Raw genomic sequence first — 27,319 nt, forward strand, 5'->3', positions numbered from 1 at the left:
TACTATTTTTTTATTATGTTCTGAGTTACGGAAATATTAACTATGTTAAGTATTTTTATATTTTGTCAGATATTTATGTTTCACTACTTCCATGCTCTTCACCTTCTTTTTTACTTCTCCCACACTTTCTCCTTCATCATCCTCAGCATCTTTTTCATCCACTTCTTCTTCACCTTCTTCTTCTTCACCTTCTTCGTATTATTCTTTTTTTTACATTCTTCATATTCTTCTTCTTCATCATATTCTTATTTGTGACAGGCATTCCTGTAGTTGTTATCTATAAAAGGTTGGACATTACACCTTTCGTTCTGCCCGTCACAAAAGATTTACAACAGGATTTGTCCGCGTTCAGTTTGGCCTGCAGCAGCAGGTCTTTTCCAGGGGCACCATGAGGAGGAACGGACTCACCCCCATACACTGCTTAGTCATCTTCTGCTTATAATTTAGATATTATCTTTTGCTCTGATTTTTAGTCTTATGCTTAATGTTCTTCCGCTTTTTGTTCTGCAGCTTCTTGTATTTCTGCTTCTTGGTTTTCTGTCTCTTGTTTTTCTGTATCTTGGTGCTTGTCTTCTCTTCTTTGTCTTCTTGGTCAACTTCTTCAGGGTCATCTTCTTGGTCTTCTTCGGGGTGGTCTTCAGGGTCGTCGTCTTCGGGGGTCCTCGTCTTCGGGGTCCTCGTCTTCTTCGGGTTGGTCTTCTGGGTCCTCGTCTTCGGGGTCCTCGTCTTCTTCGGGGTGGTCTTCAGGGTCCTCGTCTTCTTCGGGGTGGTCTTCAGGGTCCTCGTCTTCTTCGGGGTGGTCTTCAGGGTCCTCGTCTTCAGGGTCATTGTCTTCGGGGTCCTCGTCTTCTTAGGGTTGGTCTTCAGGGTCCTCGTCTTCAGGGTCCTCGTCAGGGAGATCCAGAGTGATTACCAAGAACCATTTCAAAAAGCTTGAACTTGGAAATGTAGCAGAAGGTACAAGAAAGCTGAGGAACTACCGAGGACCAGCTGACGGTACTGGAACCCGGATGGATAGCAGAAGGTACAAGAGCCAATGGAACTACCGAGGACCAGCTGATGTTACTGGAACTCGGTTACTAAGCAGGAGGTACCTGTGCCAGAAAGCACTACCAAGGACCAGCAGACGTTGGTGGAACTTGGATACCGAGAAGGAGGCACCTAATCCAAAGGCACTGCCGAGAACCAGCTGACGGTACTGGAACCCGGATGGGTAGCAGAAGGTACAAGAGCCAATGGAACTACCGAGGACCAGCTGATGTTACTGGAACCCGGATGGGTAGCAGAAGGTACAAGAGCCAATGGAACTACCGAGGACCAGCTGATGTTACTGGAACTCGGTTACTAAGCAGGAGGTACCTGTGCCAGAAAGCACTACCAAGGACCAGCAGACGTTGGTGGAACTTGGATACCGAGAAGGAGGCACCTAATCCAAAGGCACTGCCGAGAACCAGCTGACGGTACTGGAACCCGGATGGGTAGCAGAAGGTACCCATGTAAAAAAAAAGTTCAAGGCCGCGAGCCGGCCGCAGTTACCAAAACCCACAGTCCTACAGAGGGTGCTTGTCCTATTGGCACTATGGAACCAGCCTTCATTGCCAGATCCCGCAGCCCACATAGGAGTCACCTAAACTGCAGGCACCATAGAGTCGGCTAACCCGACCGCAACACGACAGGACAACGCATTGGAGGCAAAGTGACGTTGACACTACCCGGAAACAGCTGGCGTGCTGGAACCAGGCTGGGCAGGAGGGAGTACCCGTGCCAAAGACACTGCCGAGAACCAGCTGACGGTACTGGAACCCGGATGGGTAGCAGAAGGTACAAGAGCCAATGGAACTGCCGAGAACCAGCTGGCGGTGCTGGAGCCCAGGGTAAATACTAAAAACAGAAGAGCCAGAGGTGTATTTGGAGGAGGTTTTAAATCCGTACTACAGTGGATGTGGACAAAGCAGGAGAATTTGCCGGACACACAGCTGGGGATCAGCTGACGTTACTGAATCCCAATAACACTGGAGCAAGCGTTGACTGTGCAGACGGCACTTCTGAGCAGCAACTAGCGGTATTGGAGCCCAGGGTAAATACTAAAAACGGAGGAGCCAGAGGTGTAATTGGAGCAAGTTTTAAATAAGTAGCACAGTGAATATGGACAGAGCAGGAGAAATTGCCGTGAACACAGCAGGGGAACAGCTGACGTTACCGAACCCCAATAACACCGCAGCAAGTGTTGACTGTGCAGACGGCACTTCCGAGCGCCAACTGGCGGTGCTGGAGCCCAGGGATAAGAATGAAAACAGAGGAGCCAGAGGTGTAATTCGAGCAACTTTAAAATGTGTAGTACAGTGGATGTGGACAAAGCAGGAGAAATTGCCGTCCGCACAGCAGGAGAACAGCTGACGTTACTGAACCCCAATAACACGGCAGCAAGTGTTGACTGTGCAGACAGCACTTCCGAGCGCCAACTGGCGGTGTTGGAGCCCAGGGTAAATACTAAAAACGGAGGAGCCAGAGGTGTAATTGGAGCAAGTTTTAAATAAGTAGCACAGTGAATATGGACAGAGCAGGAGAAATTGCCGTGAACACAGCAGGGGAACAGCTGACGTTACCGAACCCCAATAACACCGCAGCAAGTGTTGACTGTGCAGACGGCACTTCCGAGCGCCAACTGGCGGTGCTGGAGCCCAGGGATAAGAATGAAAACAGAGGAGCCAGAGGTGTAATTGGAGCAACTTTAAAATCTGTAGTAGTGAGAATGTGGACAGAGCAGGAGAAATTGCCGTCCGCACAGCAGGGGAACAGCTGACGTTACTGAACCCCAATAACACGGCAGCAAGTGTTGACTGTGCAGACAGCACTTCCGAGCGCCAACTGGCGGTGTTGGAGCCCAGGGTAAATGCTAAAAACGGAGGAGCCAGAGGTGTAATTGGAGCAAGTTTTAAATAAGTAGCACAGTGAATATGGACAGAGCAGGAGAAATTGCCGTGAACACAGCAGGGGAACAGCTGACGTTACTGAACCCCAATAACATGGTAGCAAGTGTTGACTGTGCAGACGGCACTTCCGAGCGCCAACTGGCGGTGCTGGAGCCCAGGGATAAGAATGAAAACAGAGGAGCCAGAGGTGTAATTCGAGCAACTTTAAAATGTGTAGTACAGTGGATGTGGACAAAGCAGGAGAAATTGCCGTCCGCACAGCAGGAGAACAGCTTACGTTACTGAACCCCAATAACACGGCAGCAAGTGTTGACTGTGCAGACAGCACTTCCGAGCGCCAACTGGCGGTGTTGGAGCCCAGGGTAAATACTAAAAACGGAGGAGCCAGAGGTGTAATTGGAGCAAGTTTTAAATAAGTAGCACAGTGAATATGGACAGAGCAGGAGAAATTGCCGTGAACACAGCAGGGGAACAGCTGACGTTACCGAACCCCAATAACACCGCAGCAAGTGTTGACTGTGCAGACGGCACTTCCGAGCGCCAACTGGCGGTGCTGGAGCCCAGGGATAAGAATGAAAACAGAGGAGCCAGAGGTGTAATTGGAGCAACTTTAAAATCTGTAGTAGTGAGAATGTGGACAGAGCAGGAGAAATTGCCGTCCGCACAGCAGGGGAACAGCTGACGTTACTGAACCCCAATAACATGGTAGCAAGTGTTGACTGTGCAGACAGCACTTCCGAGCGCCAACTGGCGGTGCTGGAGCCCAGGGATAAGAATGAAAACAGAGGAGCCAGAGGAGTAATTGGAGCAACTTTAAAATGTGTAGTACAGTGGATGTGGACAAATCAAGAGAAATTGCCGTCCGCACAGCAGGAGAACAGCTGACGTTACTGAACCCCAATAACACGGCAGCAAGTGTTGACTGTGCAGACGGCACTTCCGAGCGCCAACTGGCGGTGTTGGAGCTCAGGGATTACAGTTCAGGTGGTAGAAACATGAACAGAACAGGAGACCTGGATACTGTTGCCAACCAATTATTTATTCTGGAAGAGGACTGGCAAATTCATGAGAGATCCAGGCCTTGTTCATTTTGAGAAAAGTAAGCCGGTCAACGTTATCGGAGGATAGTCGCATGCGACGGTCTGTTAGTACACCACCTGCGGCACTAAAGACGCGTTCCGATAATACACTAGCAGCAGGGCAAGCTAGCACCTCCAGTGCATACTGACTAAGCTCTGGCCATGTATCCAGCTTACAGACCCAAAACTTGAAGGGAGAAGAGCCGTCTGGGAGTACACTAAGAGGGCAAGACATGTAGTCTGTCACCATCTGACGGAAACGTTGCCTCCTGCTGACTGGAGCTGTCTGTGATGGTGTAGACATTTGTGGCGGCGGGGACACAAAACTTTGCCACATTTCGGCCATACTGGTCTTGCCTTGTGCTGAGGCGCTGCTTCTGCTCCCTCTTTGTGCAGAGCTTCCTCCACTGCCTCGACGCACTGAGCTGCTTTGTAAAGCACTAGCAGCACTGCTCTCGGTTGGAATGGAGAACATGATGGAATGCACCAGTGCGTCTTGGTACTCCCGCATTTTACGCTCCCGGTTCAATGGTGTTATGAGGCTTTGTAAGTTGTCCCGGTAGCGAGGATCTAGGAGGGTGGACACCCAATAATCAGCCGTGTTGAGAATGTGGGCGATGCGGCGGTCGTTTCTGAGGCACTGCAGCATGAAATCAACCATGTGCTGCAGACTGCCAACTGGCCAAGAAACGCTGTCCCCTGCTTGAGGCGTGATCTCTGCCTGCTCTGCATCACCCCACCCTCGCTCTAGATACTGACTACTAGAGCATTGTGTACCTCCCTCCTCTGGACAGATGTCTTCCTCATCCATTGACTCCTCCTCATCCTCCTCACAAAGTGTCCCCTGCCTAGGCCTTTGTGAGGAACCACGTTGCGCAGACTGTAGAGAAGCAGATGGCATTTGTGACTCCTCATCCTCCACCTCTTCCAAAACCTCGTCCCTTAGTGCTTGCAGTGTTTTTTCAAGCAGGCAGATAAGGGGGATAGTCATGCTGACTAGTGCATCATCTGCACTCGCCATCCGCGTGGAATAATCGAAGGCACGCAAAACGTGGCAAATGTCCTTCATAGAGGCCCACTCAGTGGTGGTGAAGTGTGAACGGCGCGCACTGCGACTTGTTTGCGCCTGCTGCAGCTGGTACTCCATTACTGCTGCCTGCTGCTCACACAACCTCTCCAACATATGTAACGTTGAATTCCACCTGGTGGGTAGGTCACATATGATGCGATGTTCCGGAAGACATAATCGGCGCTGCAGAGCTGCAATGCGTGATCTTGCATTGCTGGAACGCCGCAAGTGAGCGCATTCTATGCGGACCTTGTGAAGCAGTGCATCAAGATCCGGATAGTCCCTCAAAAAACTCTGCACGACCAAGTTGAGCACATGTGCCAGACATGGGATGTGAGTGAGGTTGCCTAGGCCCAGAGCTGCCACCAGATTTCGGCCATTGTCACACACTACCATGCCTGGCTGGAGATTCGCTGGCACAAACCACACGTCACTCTGCTGCTTGATGGCATTCCAGAGCTCCTGCGCTGTGTGGCTTCGATTCCCCAAAGAAATTAATTTTAATACGGCCTGTTGACGTTTGGCCACGGCTGTGCTCATATCGGTCATCATAACAGGTAACCAACCGTTCACGGGTCGATGTGGAGGTAGACCGTGACGGCTCCTGCAGCGCTGATTCAGAGGAACTGGAGTATGAGGAGGAGTCAATGTGTACAGACTGGATTCCTGCAATCCTTGGAGTTGGCAGAACACGTACAGCGCCACTCTCAAGATCTGTACCCGGCTCCACAACATTTACCCAATGGGCAGTGAGGGAAAGGTATCGTCCCTGTCCATGCTTACTGGTCCACGCATCAGTGGTCAGGTGGACCTTGCTACTGACGGCGTTTTGTAGCGCATGTTTAATTTTTCCCTCCACATGATGTTGCAGGGCAGGGACGGCTTGCCTGCTGAAATAAAAGCGGCTGGGCACGTTGTATTGTGGGACTGCCAATGCCATAAAGTTACGGAATGTGTCAGTCTCCACCAGCCTGAATGATAGCATTTCAAGGGCCAGTAGTTTAGCAATGCCAGCATTCAGAGCCTGTGCTCGGGGGTGGTTTGCCGAGTATGGGCGCCTTTTCTCCCATGCCTGTGCTAACGATGGCTGTAGACTGGCCTGGGAGTGTGAGGATGACTGGGAAAGTGGTGCTGTGGGTGGAATTACACTGTGTCTCTGTACAACAGTGCCAGAGATTCTTCCATGGCGATCCTGTGAGGAAGCCGAACCAGCTGTGTGTGAGCTGGAGGAAGAGGCTACAACACGAGCTGAAGAGGTGGTAGGTGGCGCTGTAGGTTGGCCTAGGTCTTCAGTGTGTTTGTGTAACTCCACCACGTGCTTGGTCCGCACATGTTTCCACATATTTGTGGTATTGAGGTTGCTGACACTTTTCCCTCTTTTCACCTTCTGATTACACAGCTTGCATTTGACAAAGCAAATGTCATCTGCAACTGTGTCAAAAAAGGACCAGGCACTGCAAGTCTTGGGAGCGCCCGCTTTGGATTTTGGAAGAGCCATGCTCCTAATGGGTGCCGAAGTGGAGGCTACAGGCAACCAAGTCTGCCCCCTCCCTCTCCCTCCTTTTTGGGCCGTTCGGGGAATCTCTTCCTCAGAGCTGCTCCCACCACCTTCCTGTCCCTCACGCCATGATGGGTCAAGGACCTCATCATCTACACCACCCTCTTCAAACAACTGCTTCTCCTGGGTAGTCTCGACAGCACAGTACGCACCAGAAAGTGGCACCTGAGTCTCATCATCAGATGCGTACTGAGGTGTGCTGCTGACCATAGGCACTGGCCCACCCGCCTCTTCAGATTCAGAGAGACAAAACGGTTGCGCATCACTGCATACTACCTCTTCTTCAAATTCTCGAATTCTGCTTGGCTGGCCCCCTCTTTCCAAGCCAAGAGATTCAGAGAACAGAAGTAGAGATGGCTCCTGTCCAGGGCTCTCTGACTGCCTGGGCAATTTGGCAGGTGGTGAAGAGACAGATGGGTGCTCTTCAGTGCTCAGGACCTGAGAGGATCTGGAACTAATTGAAGTCGATGCGTTAGCTGCCATCCATCCGACAACGGCTTCAATTTGGTCCTCGCGCAGCAGTGGGGTACGGCTAGCTCCTACAAAGCTGCGCATAAAGGACTGTTCCCTGGTAAAACTGGGGGATGCTGAGTCACTGGTGCCCGCAGCAGGCACAGAATCCCCACGTCCTCTCCCTGCAGGCACAGAATCCTCACGTCCTCTCCCTGCAGAAACTCCACGCCCACGCCCACGACCACGACCACATGCCTTACTCCCTGCCTTCTTCATCTTGGTAGACTGATAAAGATAGGCAGAAAAGTACTAAGGGCTTAGTGTGCTTATTCCTGAACAGCTGCTAACAGGTATAAGAAACACTAATTTTATAAAGTGTGGACTAGACTTTAATATGAGCTAATGTGGCCTACACAACTGTAAAGTGGAGTGTTTGGTGAACTTTATTTAGGTTTTTTTTGTCACAAAAAGACACTGGATGTGCCTAAAGATGTAATAACGATAGTATCACAAACTTTTTGTAGCTATTACAATGTAGGAAGGTAACCTACAATGCAATAGATGAGGCTGCAAAAAATAGGCTAATACTAATCTGGCTGGGGCTGCAGGGCCCAATGCTGCAGAAAGGCTCCTCTATCTACTCCTATATAGTGTGTTTGGAATCAATTTAGCTGAATATGGATGGAACCACCACACTAATAGGAGATATCAGGAAAAATTATGAATTGGCAATAAAGGACAATGTATGAGGCAGTGACACACACTGAGTGCACTACAACCAGACGGGGTTGAAGCACACACTACAGGGTGAGCTGCACTCACACACCAGACCTTGCAGACAGCGGTGAACAGTACAGATGCAGAGCACTGTGCACTAGTGCTGCAAGACGGAAAAAAATTCTCTATCTACTCCTATATAGTGTGTTTGGAACCAATTTAGCTGAATACAGATGGAACCACCACACTAATAGGAGATATCAGGAAAAATTATGAATTGGCAATAAAGGACAATGTATGAGGCAGTGACACACACTGAGTGCACTACAACCAGACGGGGTTGAAGCACACACTACAGGGTGAGCTGCACTCACACACCAGACCTTGCAGACAGCGGTGAACAGTACAGATGCAGAGCACTGTGCACTAGTGCTGCAAGACGGAAAAAAATTTCTCTATCTACTCCTATATAGTGTGTTTGGAACCAATTTAGCTGAATACAGATGGAACCACCACACTAATAGGAGATATCAGGAAAAATTATGAATTGGCAAAAAAGGACAATGTATGAGGCAGTGACACACACTGAGTGCACTACAACCAGACTTGGCTGAAGCACACACTACAGGGTGAGCTGCACTCACACACACAGACCTTGCAGATAGCGGTGAACAGCACAGGGAACTGTGCACTAGCACTGCAAGGCACAGTGATTTAGAAAGTAGCTTGGGTAAAGCAGTATAGAGCAAATAGGTAGCTAAAACTGTCCCTCAGAACAACAGCGTCCTATCCCTAACTGAATTCACAGCAGAGTGAGCTCAAAATGGCGGCGGTGGCTTTTATAGTGCATCATGACATCATTTCAGCAGCCAATCACAGCCATGCCATTAGTTAAGATGCCTACATGCCTAACAGGATGTGCCCACACTTCTTAGGATCCTCATTGGCTGAATAAAATGAAAATGTCTCATTGCATTATGGGAACTTCCGATTCCGGTATACGATATTGCAATAGTATCGGAATTAAGTATCGGAATTCCGATACCGCGAATATCGGCCGATACCCGATATTTCAGTATCGGAATGCTCAACACTAACTGTCACCTCAAAAGGCTGCAGTGCAAAACACTCTTCAAGAAAAAAAAACCTCTTCCAAAACTTTTCAATACAGCTTTAGGCTATATGCACAGTGAGGAGTTGTTTTTTTAGCAAAAACTGAAGTTTTTGAGGATTATTCTATGAGTTTCCTCTCAAAAAAGACTCCCTGTGCACACAGCCAGAACGGAAACTCTACAAATCTCTAAACTTCTAAAAAAAACTTGGAGGTTCAGCTCAGTTTCTGCTCTGAAAACTCTGCAAAAAGACTCTGTGTGCATACAGCCTTAGAGTATGTTCACAATGAGTTGTTTGAGGAGTTTTTGGAGCAGAAACTGAGCGTACACTCTCCAAATCTTCCTCAGAAACTTGAGTATTTCCGCTCCAAAAACTCATCATACTCAGTATGCACATATCCTCAGGAAAAAAATAATTTTCCAAAAAGAAGCATTTGTGCTTGAAAAACTAGTCTGACTTGTCCATGTCAAAAACTCCATAGCCTGATTGTCAAGCAGATAGGAAAACCTTTTCCACTAAGGTATGAGGGCTGGTGATAGTCCACATTTTCCTTGGTCTAATGGACATTTCTGGGAGGATGCGACAAGTTTCAGCGAGAAGAAGCGGAAGCGATTAGTTGTATAATTGTAAGAAAGCAGTGTATTTGTATGCTGTCGGTGGGAGGGGGGTCACTCTATGCAAAGGTATGCAAGTCATCCTGGACACAGCCTGTCACCGAGCTCCTCAGTTACTTCCACATTCTTTGACATTTTTCCATTCGAGAGCAAAAGTGTTGTCCACTCCCCTCGTTCCTCGCACTGGGACAGGCTTTGTGCTTGCTTAAGAACAGCCAAAACCTGTTATTCATTGTCAATAAAAGTCGGATCCAGGACTGTAGCAAACTTCTGGCCGAAATCACCAGGAATCTACTGTCACTTCACCCACAACTTCAATCTATATTTCAGATAGACCCTTGAGGAGCAATGACGTTGACTCAAGAAATCCTGAGCTCTCTACACCTGGCAGATAAGGTGAGTCGTGTCCTGTTCATGTTGCAGAGTGCAGTCGTCCTCTTTTAGAAGAGATGTTCCAACTTTAAAGGGTAATGGAAATGGAAGGGACCCAACGATTGAACTGAGCCTCCAATTCTAAAATTGGCACTTGGAGAAGATGCTCCAGGTTTGTGCACCGCTCAGGGGACCTGCCAAACTCTTCATGGGGTGGCCAATCAAGGGAATGCACTATAAAAGAGATCTGCCCTTTTCTCTTGCACCTCGGAGTCTGTCTTTGAGGTTTGGAAGGCAATGCCATCCGGTGTCCATTTTACAAAATTTGGCAATTTTTTTCTATAAACAAGTGTTCAGGTTTGATGCCCAAGATGACATTTCCAATCCTTGGTCCTATGGAAATCGACAATATTAGGTGGAGCAGATCTATTCTAGAATAGAAACGATCAATGGTCCATCAAATGGAACTTGTTGAGTGACAGGTAGTCATCCACATTGCAGGAATGTGTCGGTGCGGGCCGGTATGGATGGGGTATTGTTTAGATAGATATCACCATGTTTGATATACTTTGCACTAGAGGCTTTACGATCATGGAGCAGTGTTTTCCTGATGTAATGTTGTGGTTCAATGGAACTCTAGAGGTCCTCTAGAAAAGATTTGGGGATCAGGGTATGAAAAACTGACCTCTTTGCTCTGTTGACATGGGGTTCGAGATTTTTCAGAGAAGAACATTTTTAAAGATTCTATGGTAAAAAGTTTGGAATCACTAGTCTAGAGTTGAGCTTTAAATAGATATTCTTCATATTTATAGACTTGACAGAGTAGTAACTGGTCGAGTCACTACAAAAACTTCTGTAGGTCCCATTAAGTTCAGTCGGTAGACGCATGCCCTCCTTGGTGAATGGCAAGATCTTCTTGGCCCGTTTGTTTAGGGGTGACATGGATAGATCTCCGCGCTTTCATGGAAATCCAGCCAAAATGTAGTAGAATGACTGGTGGTACTTAACTGACAACCAGCATATCCAGTCCTCCAGGGAGATAAGTCATCACCAAAAGGTATCTGGCCGCAGCTTACTCCACTTGAGTAATCATTGACTCTTTAAGTAGGGGCGGAGGGGGAGCTGGGAGGAATACCTGTTGGCCAAATGAACTTCCAGCCGACAACTATCTAAAGTCCCGACAACACATTAGACGAAAGTTGTCCGAACACCTCAATGTTGGTGTAATCTTCTGACCTTTAGATACATAAAGGGGCCTCTTGACTCTTCTGACAGATGATATCGGAGAGAGAAGAATCCCAACATTGGGATACAATCCTTTTGTTTTCAGGAGATAAGCCACTGCCAGAGGACATCACTGCTGCGGCTAGTCACTGACCTAAGCAGCTCTTACTGTCTACATCGGCAGAGCTGGTGAGCTCAGTGATTGGCTGCAGCAGTGATGTGTGCTGTAGTCGTGATGTCACCGCTGCAGCCAATTTACAGAGAACAAAGCAGCAGTGAATAGGCAATGCTGAACCGAGTGAGGGTGAGTACCTGCTCTGTTGGTTATTGGGAAGCACTTTTTTTAAAGCCAAAAACTTTTTTAAGGTGTATGGGCGCCATCATTTTTTAGAGGCGCAGAAGGTCAGGAAACAAGTAAGAACTTTTGACTACTTTCTGATCAAGTAGGCTGTAATGTAGGAATAGACGATAGCGGGGAGACCAGGAGGATCTGGCTCATGTGTGTGAAGAAGACGGTCTTCTAACGGATGCTAAGATCTGCGGATGAGTTTCCCGAGATTAGAACATGCTGACCGTTCTCTTACTCCAGTATGGGTGCATTATCTGTTTCTTGTCCGTCCTGTTGTACTTGTTTTATGTCACTAGATCTCGTTTTCCTCATTCCTGCCCTCAACCTCGTGTACATTTTTTCTTTGCCTCTAGAGAAGAAGGGCATGAAATTGAAAGTTCATCTAATGCTTCCTACTTTACAATTATAAATTACCAGAATTTCTCAATTCCAAAGATGAGAAATTAAATTTTTCAGTAACATCTCGATTTTAAGTGACATATTTGATTTAGTCAATGGAGCCATTATCTTATTAGTGAAGGAAAGGAAATTACTGAAAAGAAAAGGAGCTGAGCACCCGGTGTTCTGTACGCTGTTCATATCTGGCCAAGTGTTGACCTTCCACAACCAACATCCACCGGACACAAGAACTAATTTCCCCTAGTGGCTGGAGGGTTCTGGGCTCCCCAACAAGACGAAAACCAATGACTGTTGTTACACGCACGCCTCCTAAGTTCAGATAGGGCGAGACGGGTTTCATGAATTCTTTGGAATCCTGGGGAACTGTTACTCAGGGCTGCAGCTTCTCTCAGGCACACGATAGATTCAATTGCTGACCAGACACATCTGACAAGAGTCTTTTTCAACAATTTAACAGTGGAATTTAATCTGAAGCACGGCCAGTGCAAATTCAGGGATATTACAGCAACAATCTTCATTACAGTACAGTCTGAGTTTCTTGAGCAACCGGCTCCAGTAACAATACAGTAGTTTCTTCACAAGGCACCGTATTACAGTCTCTTCAGTAGCATAATTCAGCATAGATTAGATCTCTTAGCCGCACACTTCTATGCATACACAACCACAGGTTTTTCCTTCACAAGGACACAATAGTACACAGTATTCTTTTTCCTGCATGGAGATGGAGGGGGGGGAGGGATTGATGAGGGAGATGATCCCTGTGACACAATTCTTTCCAGTCCTTATCTTCCTGACTGATAATACTCTACACTGTTAGTTCAGGGAGCTGAAAGTCCGTGTTGCCCAGCGACAGCCCCAAAACATCACTGCTCTAGAGGAGATCTGCATGGAGGAATGGACCAACATACCAGCAACAGTGTGTGCCAGCCTTGTGAAGAATTACAGAAAACGTTTGACCTCTGTCATTGCCAACAAGGGATATATAACAAAGTATTGAGATGAACTTTTCTAACTGACCAAATACTTATTTTCCACCAAAATTTGAAAAAAAATCCTTTCCAAATCAGACAATGTGATTTTTCAGGATTTGTTTTCTCATTTTGTCTCTCATAGTTCAGGTCTACCTATGATGTCAATTACAGGCCTCTCTCATCTTTTTAAGTGGGAGAACTTGCACAATTGGTGGCTGACTAAATACTTTTTTTCCCCACTGTATAAGGCTGAATCACAGGACTGGTATTCCTCCGACCCTGCGAGACGCTCAGACGCCACTTCTCTGCTATTTATGTCATCCCCTGATCTATTCCCCGTGTCTCCCGGTGGAGCTTCGCGATCGGCACCTGATGCTGTCTCTCCTCCATCTTTGTGAATTTCTTTTATTTTTACTCATGGGTATTAATGCTCGGCTCACTGCACCATTACTACCTGGAGGGACGAGCGTTTCTTCTGCATTGTCTGCATCATACATTGTTCTTTCTTGATACCATTTTGACGATCTGTTTTCATTTTTGGGGAAAACGTGGTGATCGAAAAACGTCAAATCTGATGTTTTGATTTTCTTTTTTCATTTCGGCATTCACCATTTTAATAGTTCCGGCAATTACGAACGTGTCATATTTTTTCTTGTTTTTTACATCTTGCGATTTCATTTTTGGGGGAAAGTAGGAGATTGAAACTTATATATATATTTTGTTCTTTTTAGACTGATTTTATATATTGTGACAGAGTCACTGGTATGGTATATGAGGGGAGGTATGTGTCGCACAGGTTGCTATCCTGTGTGAACTGAAACCAGTGGACTTTCTCCCAGCATGTTATACAGTATGCTGGTGGGTTAACTCACTTAAAGGGCGTGGTTTTAGGGGAATAACATAGTGATGGGAAGGACATCATTCCCCATACCTCCACCTCAGAGTGTGGCTGAGCATAGTTTAAAGGTTCAATCCTGTTTTTTTTTTCTTTGGGTTGTGTTTGGAGAGGCAAGGTCTCGAGACTGGACAGCCATAGCTCAGCAGGGAGCTTAAGGCTGGACATAACCTGTGTGGGCGACCCGCACACTCATATACGGACTGTGCTATAGTTTTATGTTTTGTTTTTTTGTTTTGCCAAGTAAGGCAGTGTTTATTTTGCTGGAATGCAGAGCTTTATGCCATATAATAAAGCCTGCAAAGAAAACAAGAAAACCCGGGTTCCTGAGTCTACTTCCGGAATTAGCCGAGCGAGTCTATATAGTGCGAAAAATGGTTTGGGGTGAGCTGGACCGCAGAGTGAAGGCAAAAGGGCCAACAAGTGCTAAGCATCTCTGGGAACTCCTTCAAGATTGTTGGAAGACCATTTCCAGTGACTACCTCTAGAAGCTTATCAAGAAAATGCCAAGAGTGTGCAAAGCAGTCATCAAAGCAAAAGGTGGCTACTTTGAAGAACCTAGAATATAAGACATATTTTCAGTTGTTTCACACTTTTTTGTTAAGTATATAATTCCACATGTGGTAATTCATAGTTTTGATGCCTTCAGTGTGAATGTACAATTTTCATAGTCATGAAAATACAGAAAAATCTTTAAATGAGAAGGTGTGTCCAAACTTTTGGTCTGTACTGTGTATATATATATATATATATATATATATATATATATATATATATATATATATACTGCTCAAAAAAATAAAGGGAACACTCAAATAACACATCCTAGATCTGAATGAATGAAATATTCTCATTGAATACTTTGTTCTGTACAAAGCTGAATGTGCTGACAACAAAATCACACAAAAATCATCAATGGAAGTCACATTTATTAACCAATGGATGCCTGGATTTGGAGTCACCCCCAAAATTAAAGTGGAAAAACACACTACAGGCTGATCCAACTTTGATGTAATGTCCTTAAAACAAGTCAAAATGAGGCTGAGTATTGTGTGTGGCCTCCACGTGCCTGTATGACCTCCCTACAACGCCTGGGCATGCTCCTGATGAGGCTGAGTATTGTGTGTGGCCTCCACGTGCCTGTATGACCTCCCTACAACGCCTGGGCATGCTCCTGATGAGGTTGAGTATTGTGTGTGGCCTCCACGTGCCTGTATGACCTCCCTACAACGCCTGGGCATGCTCCTGATGAGGCTCAGTATTGTGTGTGGCCTCCACGTGCCTGTATGACCTCCCTACAACACCTGGGCATGCTCCTGATGAGGCTGAGTATTGTGTGTGGCCTCCACGTGCCTGTATGACCTCCCTACAACGCCTGGGCATGCTCCTGATGAGGCTGAGTATTGTGTGTGGCCTCCACGTGCCTGTATGACCTCCCTACAACGCCTGGGCATGCTCCTGATGAGGCTCAGTATTGTGTGTGGCCTCCACGTGCCTGTATGACCTCCCTACAACGCCTGGGCATGCTCCTGATGAGGTTGCGGATGGTCTCCTGTGGGATCTCCTCCCAGACCTGGACTAAAGCATCTGCCAACTCCTGGACAGTCTGTGGTGCAACGTGACGTTGGTGGATGGAGCGAGACATGATGTGCTCAATTGGATTCAGGTCTGGGGAACGGGCGGCCAGTCCATAGCTTCAATGCCTTCATCTTGCAGGAACTGCAGACACACTCCAGCCACATGAGGTCTGGCATTGTCCTGCATTAGGAGGAACCCAGGGCCAACCGCACCAGCATATGGTCTCACAAGGGGTCTGAGGATCTCATCTCGGTACCTAATGGCAGTCAGGCTACCTCTGGTGAGCACATGGAGGGCTGTGCGGCCCTCCAAAGAAATGCCACCCCACACCATTACTGACCCACTGCCAAACCGGTCATGCTGAAGGATGTTGCAGGCAGCAGATCGCTCCCCACGGCGTCTCCAGACTCTGTCACGTCTGTCACATGTGCTCAGTGTGAACCTGCTTTCATCTGTGAAGAGCACAGGGCGCCAGTGGCGACTTTGCCAATCCTGGTGTTCTGTGGCAAATGCCAAGCGTCCTGCACGCTGTTGGGCTGTGAGCACAACCCCCATCTGTGGACGTCGGGCCCTCATACCACCCTCATGGAGTCGGTTTCTAACCGTTTGTGCACACACATGCACATTTGTGGCCTGCTGGAGGTCATTTTGCAGGGCTCTGGCAGTGCTCCTCCTGTTCCTCCTTGCACAAAGGCGGAGGTAGCGGGCCTGCTGCTGGGTTGTTGCTCTCCTACGGCCCCCTCCATGTCTCCTGGTGTACTGGCCTGTCTCCTGGTAGCACCTCCAGCCTCTGGACACTACGCTGACAGACACAGCAAACCTTCTTGCCACATCTCGCATTGATGTGCCATCCTGGATGAGCTGCACTACCTGAGCAACTTCTGTGGGTCGTAGAGTCCGTCTCATGCTACCACGAGTGTGAAAGCACAACCAACATTCAAAAGTGACCAAAACATCAGCCAGAAAGCATTGGTACTGAGATGTGGTCTGTGGTCCCCACCTGCAGAACCACTCCTTTATTGAGGGTGTCTTGATAATTGCCAATAACTTCCATCTATTGTCTATTCCATTTGCACAACAGCATGTGAAACTGATTGTCAATCAGTGTTGCTTCCTCAGTGGACAGTTTGATTTCACAGAAGTTTGATTTACTTGGAGTTATATTCTGTTGTTTAAGTGTTCCCTTTATTTTTTTGAGCAGTGTGTGTGTATATCTATCTATCTATCTATCTATCTATATATATTTTTTTTAGAGTTTTTGACACTTTTTATTAGTCTTGTTGGAGTCTGTGAGGAGCTGGCCACTTAGCATGGAGTCCGTTTCCATCAATATTATTATTGTGTTTTATTAGAAATTTGCTGGCTGTGTTTTATTAATGTTCTGCTTGCTCCTCAGTTTATATACACTAATTTCACTTGTAAAGTGTCCAGCATTCCAGTAATCTCATCAGTATCTCCGGAGCCTTAAGCCATTGTTCAGAGTCTAGGTCCATTGTGTGAGTGTTGAAAGAAGATCCAGTGAAGCCGTTACCACAGGGAGTTTCACATGCAGTCCCAGGTGATGAGTTCAGCCTGAGAAAAATACCTCCACTAATGCACACTTAGCTTTGAGGGGGCTGATCCCAGAGAAGGAGAAAAGAAGCCACATGTTTAGTCAACAGTTGTTGGAATGATGTTGAAGGGATAGGATCTAGTTTGAGGACCTGGACCAAGGATGGATTGATGGCATATGGAGTAGAGATCAACTGCCGACTGGGCTTGATAAATGTGCTACAGTTGTGGGATCTGTCGTCTGGCTTTGAAAAACTTTATTAACCCCTTAACTACTGGTGCCGTATTAGTACGCATATTTGTGTACTGCCCGTTCAGTGAGGGCTGCTGCGCTGAGCCCTCACTGAACCGAGCACATGTCAGCTGATTATTACAGCTGACATGTGCCCGCAACAGCCCCGGGTGGAATCGCGATCCACCCGCGGCTGTTAACATGTTGAATGCCGCTGTCAATCTCCGACAGCGGCATTAAACGCGCGCTTCCGGGTAGCGCGTCATAAGCCTTGCCCACCGGCGACCCCGTCACGTGATCGCGGGTCACCGATGGGTGGGCATGACAACCCAGGGTCTGCAGCAGACGCCTGTGGTTGTCATGATCTTGTCGCTATGAGCGCCACCTAGTGGTCGGCGCTCATAGCACAGGACCATTTCTGCTGCATGCAGGGGACCTGCTCGTCCCCTGTATGTAGCAGAGGCGATCGGACAGTTGCTGCTTCTAGTCTCGTATGGAGACTATAGAAGCATGCAAAAAGTAAAAAAAAAAAGTTTTTAAAAATATAAAAAAAATAAAAAAATATAAAAGTTTAAATCACCCCCCTTTCGCCCCATTCAAAATAAAATATATATAAAAAAACCCCTACATACACATATTTGGTATCGCCGCGTTCAGAATCGCCCGATCTATCAATATAAAAAAAGAATTAATCCGATCGGTAAACGGCGTAACGAGAAAAAAATTCTAAACGCCAGAATTACGTTTTTTGGTCGCCGCAAAATTGCAATAAAATGCAATAACGGGCGATCAAAACATCGGATCTACCCCAAATGTTATCAATAAAAACGTCAGCCCGGTGCGCAAAAAATAAGCCATCAACTAGCCCCAGATTACTAAAAATGGAGACGCTACAGGTCTCGGAAAATGGCGCTATTTTTTTTTTTTTTTAACCAAATTTTGGAATTTTTTTCACCACTTAAATATAAAAGAACCTATACATGTTTGGTGTCTATGAACTCGTAATGACCTGTAGAATAAGAAGGGCAGGTCAGTTTTAGCATTCAGTGAACGTGGTAAAAAAAATAAATAAAAAACAACTGTGGTATTGCACTTTTTTTGCAATTTTACCGCAATTGGAATTTTTTTCCCGTACAGGATATGGTAAAACTAGTAATGGCGTTGAAAAGTACAACTCGTCCTGCAAAAAATAAGCCCTCACATGGCCATATTGTCCAAAAAATAAAAACGCTATGGCTCTGGGAACAAGGGGAGCAAAAAACGAAAATGCAAAAAGGAAAAATGCTCCGGGGCTTAAGGGGTTAAAGGACTGTTGCTACTGGATACCTGTGCTTCTATCATTTTATCTGTCATGTGGAGGATCGTGGAATGTGAATACAGACTATACTGTCTGGAGATATGAAATCTGTGGGCCAATCAAAAGTTGGGAGACAGTGAGTATGGCCTGATACAAAGCCAGTGGAATTACTCATCCCGGGTGGGAACTTGACGACTGAGAGAACTGTATTTTGACCATTTACCTGGGGTTGTTGTAAAACCTTGATGTAAGGAATAAAATATTGTTGCATCGTTCACCTGCCTAGGTGATTATTAATACCCACAACCTCAGACTTTCAAAGCTGAAAACACATGAGTTACTCTCGGGTGCGACAACTGTGCTGTTCAGAGCGGGCTCAGCTCCTGAGCCTGTTTCATACAGTGATGGCACATGGTCGCCTTACCAGTATCGTTGCAGACCAATTGACCAGGAGCTTTTTTATCTACATTCATGCATGCTGAGTTCATCCGAGCATGCATGTGTATTTTATACAGAGAGGGGAAGAAGTCACTGACTGTCTTCCTTGATGACCAAGAATTGGTCATGTTGAATTCCAACATGCCCAATCCTTCTTTCCTTCTGCAGGTGATATACACATAAATTGGTGTGAATGTGAAATTAGTTTCCATACTGCCGTCTCAGCAACCCCAATAACTACAGTAATCAATTCCCATCCTGACTTCTTTACTAGGTTAGCGCATGGGGAACACTCGGCACCGTCAGACCCCTTAAAAATTTTGAGCCGGAATCTGATGTGGAAAAGATTACGGAAACACTGGACAATAAAGGTGAGGCCTGTGTGTACCCCGGAATCATAACCACATCACACCACCTAAATGTGGGAGAGGAGAGGGGAGGACAGGTGAGCGGGGCATGCTGTGTGCACAGGGCTGGAAGTAGGGACAAAGAACACGAAAAAGCAAAAAAAAAGTATAATTAAACTTGCTTGTTCCAGGAAAAAAAAAGCCAGCATAGTATGGTATGAAAAACAAAAAACAGAAAAAACAACATTCACTCATTATTGACCCCGCTGCTCCAGTGAAATTGTTCCAGTGGTCCCCAACAGTCAGTCTGGCTGCAGTGATCACTGGCCGTAAATCCTTGTGGCCACTGCAGCCAATTACTAGCCGCACATCTTTGTGACCACTGCAGCCAATTATTGGTCATATATCCATGTGACCACTGCAGCCAGCCAATTGTCATACATCCATGTAATCACTGCAGCCAATCATTGGCTATATGTATAGATATTTGCAATGAGGCCAGTGATTGCCTGCAGTGGTCACATCAGTAATCATGTTAGTGGCTCCTATACCAGTGATATTCACAGTGCCCTCTGCCCAATGACATCCACAGAGTCCCTTCTTCTTCTTTATCACTCTTCCATTATGTTTACTGACAGGTAACGTGCAGACGATCATCAACATTGTGACTGGTCTCAGCAATGATCAAAGACAAGAATTGGCGCGACTCTACAAGACAGAGCTCCAGAAGGTACGGCACTCAGAACTGTCCACCGGTATTGTAGGTATCTTTTACTAAATCCTTCCAAAATTGCACAGTGGTTGGGGGGCAAATGCCCTTTGGGTCTTCAGAAATAAGAATTAGGTATAGAGAAAAAATGCAGAAGATAATAACTGGGACCTAAACATAACTTGGGCACCAAATCCCCAACCACCAAGGAACTCCAAACATTATAGGAGTGCAAATTTTCCCTTAGGGATCACCACCGGATACTCTACATACTAATGTACTACAATAGTAAATCACATGAGCAAGCGCTCCACAATGTGCACCGAAGTCACACGACTACAGGCTTGAGAAAAATGTATGACTTTCGATACATGAAGACAAAAATGTCCACACGGTGACAAAACCTTGATTTTCTCTGAAAGTTGTAGCTGCCGCACATACTATTCTTCCCATCAGTCACTAAGACACTTCTAGAGATTTCTACTACCTACAAGGTTGGATAACTTCTCTGCTCCAGAGGCCGCACGTCGATAGTATTATGGTAAAGCCTGTTCTTCTCTGTAGGACTTGGTGGAGGACATCAAGAAAGCTGTCTCGGGAGACCTGGAGAAGGTCATTGTTGGGTTGCTGAAGACTCCTGCTGTATTTGATGCCCAAGAACTAAAATCGGCAATGAAGGTGAGAAGATCTGATATCATCAGTTCTCTTTACTACTTTTTTTCCTGGCCAGTAGATCACCTGGACGCTTGCTGTGCAGGGGAACTGCAACACACCTCCATTTTTGTAAATGTGGCCAGGAGCAGTTCCCTACATAGCGAGAACTAAGAACTAAAATCGGCAATGAAGCTGAGAACCTCTGATATCCTTGGTCTCTTCACTGTTTTTCCTGCCTATTAGATCTCCTGGACACTTGCTGTGCAGGGGAACTGCAGCACAGCTCCATTCATGTAATTGTGGCCAGTAGTTCCCTGCATAGCGAGAACATAGAAATAAAATCAGCAATGAAGGTGAGAACATCTGATATCCTCAGGTTCCTTCACTGCTTTTCCTTTCCCTGGACACTTTCTGTGCGGGGGAATTGCAGCACAGTTTCCTTCAAGTTAATGTGGCCAGGAGCAGTTCCCCGCATAGCAAGCGCTAAGGACTAAAATCATCATTGAAGATGAGAAGATCTACTATCATCAGGGCCCTTCTCTTATTTTTCCCTGCCCAGCACAGCTCCATTCATGTAAATGTGTCCGGCAGCAGTCCCCTGCACAGCGAGTGCCTGGATGGAGTTAAGTTCTACACCAGCAATGCGGCCTTTAAATGCACAGCATCGGTGATGCCCCAAAGGTCATACCACCACAGATCACAAGGTCATGGCATATCCTGTTGATCGTAATACCCCTTTAAGGACCCATTCAGATCTTATACACATATAACATTTCTGCAACAGTCTAGCTACCTGCCAACCCTATCTGTAGCCTAGAAAAACTACAACTCGTCATGTAAAAAACAAACCTTTATACAGCTCCGCCAATGGAAAAATGAAAAAAAAAATTATGGATTTCAGAAAGTTGGGACAAAAACCCAAATTTCATTTACATTTTTACATTTTTTTTTAACGACTAAAATAATTAAAAAAAACAACCCTAAATTGGAATAGAGGGACCTCCAGCATTAGTATTTCTATTTTGTGACGCAGGGTTTAGGTACCAATGAAGCAGCATTGACCGAAATCCTCTCCACCAGATCCAACGATCAGCTCCGAGAAATTCAGACGTGTTACAGGCAAGGTAAGCGGAGAATATCAGGTCAGACCTCTATAAACTAGGAGGGTCTTGAAGAGGATCTTAAGGGGATGTAATGATTTATTTGACTTCTTAGATACAAGTCGGGAGAGATGGAATATTGCTTGTTTTTGTTATTCTTTTTGCTAAATCTATGAAATGCCCTTCAGGATTGAAGGAACGGGGGTCCCAGTGGTCGGACCTCCATCAATCAGAAAGTTACCACCTACCATGTACATGGGTGTTAACTTTCATGGTTGGAACTAATTCTTTTAAGGACAAAGAAATGTCATAGACTATTATCATCTACAGGACCAGAAAGTGGCAAGGGGGCAGTATCCAGAATATTAACAGTGTGTTTCCATTTTGTTTTATCTAGGCAGTACCATTAAACACAATTAAATCACTGCTCACTAAAGATGAGTGTTACATACAGACAGGAGAACAGGAATCCCTCATGTCTGTGTGTTACATGGAGATAGGAGAGCAGGAATCCCTCATGTCTGTGTGTTACATGGAGATAGGAGAGCAGGAATCCCTCATGTCTGTGTATTACATGGAGACAGGAGAGCAGGAATCCCTCATGTCTGTGTGTTACATGGAGACAGGAGAGCAGGAATCCCTCATGTCTGTGTGTTACATGGAGACAGGAGAGCAGGAATCCCTCATGTCTGTGTGTTACATAGAGACAGGAGAGCGGGAATCCCTCATGTCTGTGTATTACATGGAGACAGGAGAGCAGGAATCCATCATGTCTGTGTGTTACATACAGACAGGAGAACAGGAATCCCTCATGTCTGTGTGTTACATGGAGATAGGAGAGCAGGAATCCCTCATGTCTGTGTGTTACATGGAGATAGGAGAGCAGGAATCCCTCATGTCTGTGTGTTACATGGAGACAGGAGAGCGGGAATCCCTCATGTCTGTGTGTTACATGGAGACAGGAGAGCAGGAATCCCTCATGTCTGTGTATTACATGGAGACAGGAGAGCAGGAATCCCTCATGTCTGTGTGTTACATACAGACAGGAGAGCAGGAATCCCTCATGTCTGTGTGTTACATGGAGACAGGAGAGCAGGAATCCCTCATGTCTGTGTGTTACATAGAGACAGGAGAGCGGGAATCCCTCATGTCTGTGTATTACATGGAGACAGGAGAGCAGGAATCCATCATGTCTGTGTGTTACATACAGACAGGAGAACAGGAATCCCTCATGTCTGTGTGTTACATGGAGATAGGAGAGCAGGAATCCCTCATGTCTGTGTGTTACATGGAGATAGGAGAGCAGGAATCCCTCATGTCTGTGTGTTACATGGAGACAGGAGAGCGGGAATCCCTCATGTCTGTGTGTTACATGGAGACAGGAGAGCGGGAATCCCTCATGTCTGTGTGTTACATGGAGACAGGAGAGCAGGAATCCCTCATGTCTGTGGGTTACATGGAGATAGGAGAGCAGGAATCCCTCATGTCTGTGTGTTACATACAGACAGGAGAGCAGGAATCCCTCATGTCTGTGTGTTACATGGAGACAGGAGAGCAGGAATCCCTCATGTCTGTGTGTTACATGGAGACAGGAGAGCGGGAATCCCTCATGTCTGTGGGTTACATGGAGATAGGAGAGCAGGAATCCCTCATGTCTGTGTGTTACATACAGACAGGAGAGCAGGAATCCCTCATGTCTGTGTGTTACATGGAGACAGGAGAGCAGGAATCCCTCATGTCTGTGTGTTACATGGAGACAGGAGAGCAGGAATCTCTCATGTCTGTGTGTTACATGGAGACTGGAGAGCAGGAATCCGTCATGTCTGTGTGTTACATGGAGACAGGAGAGCAGGAATCCCTCATGTCTGTGTGTTACATGGAGACAGGAGAGCAGGAATCCCTCATGTCTGTGTGTTACATGGAGACAGGAGAGCAGGAATCCCTCATGTCTGTGTGTTACATGGAGACAGAAGAGCGGAATCCCTCATGTCTGTGTGTTACATGGAGACAGGAGAGCGGGAATCCCTCATGTCTGTGTGTTACATACAGATAGGAGAGCAGGAATCCCTCATGTCTGTGTGTTATATGGAGACAGGAGAGCAGGAATCCCTCATTTCTCTGTTACATACAGACAGGAGAACAGGAATCCCTCATGTCTGTGTGTTACATGGAGACAGGAGAACAGGAATCCCTCATGTCTGTGTGTTACATACAGACAGGAGAGCAGGAATCCCTCATGTCTGTGTGTCACATGGAGACAGGAGAGCAGGAATCCCTCATTTCTCTGTTACATACAGACAGGAGAACAGGAATCCCTCATGTCTGTGTGTTACATGGAGACAGGAGAGCAGGAATCCCTCATGTCTGTGTGTTATATGGAGACATGAGAGCAGGAATCCCTCATGTCTGTGTGTTACATACAGATAGGAGAGCAGGAATCCCTCATGTCTGTGTGTTACATACAGATAGGAGAGCAGGAATCCCTCATGTCTGTGTGTTACATGGAGACAGGAGAGCAGGAATCCCTCATGTCTGTGTGTTACATGGAGACAGGAGAGCAGGAATCCCTCATGTCTGTGTGTTACATGGAGACAGGAGAGCAGGAATCCCTCATGTCTGTGGGTTACATACAGACAGGAGAGCAGGAATCCCTCATGTCTGTGTGTTACATGGAGACAGGAGAGCGGGAATCCCTCATGTCTGTGTGTTACATGGAGACAGGAGAGCAGGAATCCCTCATGTCTGTGTGTTACATGGAGACAGGAGAGCAGGAATCCCTCATGTCTGTGTGTTACATGGAGACAGGAGAGCAGGAATCCCTCATGTCTGTGTGTTACATGGAGACAGAAGAGCGGAATCCCTCATGTCTGTGAGTTACATGGAGACAGGAGAGTAGGAATCCCTCATGTCTGTGTGTTACATACAGACAGGAGAGCGGGAATCCCTCATGTCTGTGTGTTACATACAGATAGGAGAGCAGGAATCCCTCATGTCTGTGTGTTATATGGAGACAGGAGAGCAGGAATCCCTCATATCTGTGTGTTAAATGGAGACAGGAGAGCAGGAATCCCTCATGTCTGTGTGTTACATGGAGACAGGAGAGCAGGAATCCCTCATATCTGTGTGTTACATGGAGACAGGAGAGCGGGAATCCCTCATGTCTGTGTGTTACATGGAGACAGGAGAGCAGGAATCCCTCATTTCTCTGTTACATACAGACAGGAGAACAGGAATCCCTCATGTCTGTGTGTTACATGGAGACAGGAGAGCGGGAATCCCTCATGTCTGTGTGTTACATGGAGACAGGAGAGCAGGAATCCCTCATGTCTGTGTGTTATATGGAGACAGGAGAGCAGGAATCCCTCATTTCTCTGTTACATACAGACAGGAGAACAGGAATCCCTCATGTCTGTGTGTTACATGGAGACAGGAGAACAGGAATCCCTCATGTCTGTGTGTTACATACAGACAGGAGAGCAGGAATCCCTCATGTCTGTGTGTTACATGGAGACAGGAGAGCAGGAATCCCTCATTTCTCTGTTACATACAGACAGGAGAACAGGAATCCCTCATGTCTGTGTGTTACATGGAGACAGGAGAGCAGGAATCCCTCATGTCTGTGTGTTACATGGAGACAGGAGAGCAGGAATCCCTCATGTCTGTGTGTTACATGGAGACAGGAGAGCAGGAATCCCTCATGTCTGTGTGTTACATACACACAGGAGAGCGGGAATCCCTCATGTCCGTGTGTTACATGGAGACAGGAGAGCAGGAATCCCTCATGTCCGTGTGTTACATGGAGACAGGAGAGCAGGAATCCCTCATGTCTGTGTGTTACATGGAGACAGAAGAGCAGGAATCCCTCATGTCTGTGTGTTACATAGAGACAGGAGAGCAGGAATCCCTCATGTCTGTGCGTTACATGGAGACAGGAGAGCAGGAATCCCTCATGTCTGTGTGTTACATACAGACAGGAGAGCAGGAATCCCCCATGTCTGTGTGTTACATACAGACAGGAGAGCAGGAATCCCTCATGTCTGTGTGTTACATGGAGACAGAAGAGCAGGAATCCCTCATGTCTGTGTGTTACATACAGACAGGAGAGCAGGAATCCCTCATGTCTGTGTTATATACAGACAGGAGAGCGGGAATCCCTCATGTCTGTGTGTTACATACAGACAGGAGAGCGTGAATCCCTCATGTCTGTGTGTTACATGGAGAGCGGGAATCCCTCACGTCTGTGTGTTACATGGAGACAGGAGAGCAGGAATCCCTCATGTCTGTGTGTTACATGGAGAAAGGAGAGCAGGAATCCCTCACGTCTGTGTGTTACATGGAGACAGGAGAGCGGGAATCCCTCATGTCTGTGTGTTACATACAGACAGGAGAGCGGGAATCCCTCATGTCTGTGTGTTACATACAGACAGGAGAGCGGGAATCCCTCATGTCTGTGTGTTACATACAGACAGGAGAGCGGGAATCCCTCATGTCTGTGTGTTACATACAGACAGGAGAGCGGGAATCCCTCATGTCTGTGTGTTACATACAGACAGGAGAGCGGGAATCCCTCATGTCTGTGTGTTACATACAGACAGGAGAGCGGGAATCCCTCATGTCTGTGTGTTACATACAGACAGGAGAGCGGGAATCTCTCATGTCTGTGTGTTACATACAGACAGGAGAGCGGGAATCCCTCATGTCTGTGAGTTACATGGAGACAGGAGAGCAGGAATCCCTCATGTCTGTGTGTTACATGGAGATAGGAGAGCAGGAATCCCTCATGTCTGTGTGTTACATGGAGATAGGAGAGCAGGAATCCCTCATGTCTGTGTGTTACATAGAGACAGGAGAGCGGGAATCCCTCATGTCTGTGTATTACATGGAGACAGGAGAGCAGGAATCCATCATGTCTGTGTGTTACATACAGACAGGAGAACAGGAATCCCTCATGTCTGTGTGTTACATGGAGATAGGAGAGCAGGAATCCCTCATGTCTGTGTGTTACATGGAGATAGGAGAGCAGGAATCCCTCATGTCTGTGTGTTACATGGAGACAGGAGAGCGGGAATCCCTCATGTCTGTGTGTTACATGGAGACAGGAGAGCGGGAATCCCTCATGTCTGTGTGTTACATGGAGACAGGAGAGCAGGAATCCCTCATGTCTGTGGGTTACATGGAGATAGGAGAGCAGGAATCCCTCATGTCTGTGTGTTACATACAGACAGGAGAGCAGGAATCCCTCATGTCTGTGTGTTACATGGAGACAGGAGAGCAGGAATCCCTCATGTCTGTGTGTTACATGGAGACAGGAGAGCAGGAATCCCTCATGTCTGTGGGTTACATGGAGATAGGAGAGCAGGAATCCCTCATGTCTGTGTGTTACATGGAGACAGGAGAGCAGGAATCCCTCATGTCTGTGTGTTACATGGAGACAGGAGAGCAGGAATCCCTCATGTCTGTGTGTTACATGGAGACAGGAGAGCAGGAATCTCTCATGTCTGTGTGTTACATGGAGACTGGAGAGCAGGAATCCGTCATGTCTGTGTGTTACATGGAGACAGGAGAGCAGGAATCCCTCATGTCTGTGTGTTACATGGAGACAGGAGAGCAGGAATCCCTCATGTCTGTGTGTTACATGGAGACAGGAGAGCAGGAATCCCTCATGTC

At 46.7% G+C, this 27,319-nt stretch overlaps 1 protein-coding gene across 5 annotated transcripts in view; it reads left to right on the top strand.

The window, feature by feature from the left end:
* ANXA9 (annexin A9) overlaps window positions 1-27,319 on the top strand; it is a 107,663-nt gene that overhangs the window by 70,070 nt on the left and 10,274 nt on the right. For 4 of the 5 annotated variants that reach the window (XM_073639576.1, XM_073639575.1, XM_073639577.1 and 1 more), the window contains exons 2-6: window positions 9,867-9,932; window positions 19,117-19,213; window positions 19,828-19,919; window positions 20,463-20,576; window positions 21,586-21,676. In XM_073639576.1, coding sequence (XP_073495677.1) covers window positions 9,885-9,932; window positions 19,117-19,213; window positions 19,828-19,919; window positions 20,463-20,576; window positions 21,586-21,676 — 442 coding nt within the window. In that variant the 5' untranslated portion in view covers window positions 9,867-9,884. Of the gene's footprint in view, window positions 1-9,667; window positions 9,933-19,116; window positions 19,214-19,827; window positions 19,920-20,462; window positions 20,577-21,585; window positions 21,677-27,319 lie in introns of those variants that run through there. The other variant, XM_073639571.1, reaches the window with a different exon arrangement.

Source organism: Phyllobates terribilis, unplaced genomic scaffold (genome assembly GCF_046119375.1).
Source record: "Phyllobates terribilis strain yellow unplaced genomic scaffold, ASM4611937v1 Scaffold_7__3_contigs__length_470593459, whole genome shotgun sequence".
Taxonomy (NCBI): domain Eukaryota; kingdom Metazoa; phylum Chordata; class Amphibia; order Anura; family Dendrobatidae; genus Phyllobates; species Phyllobates terribilis.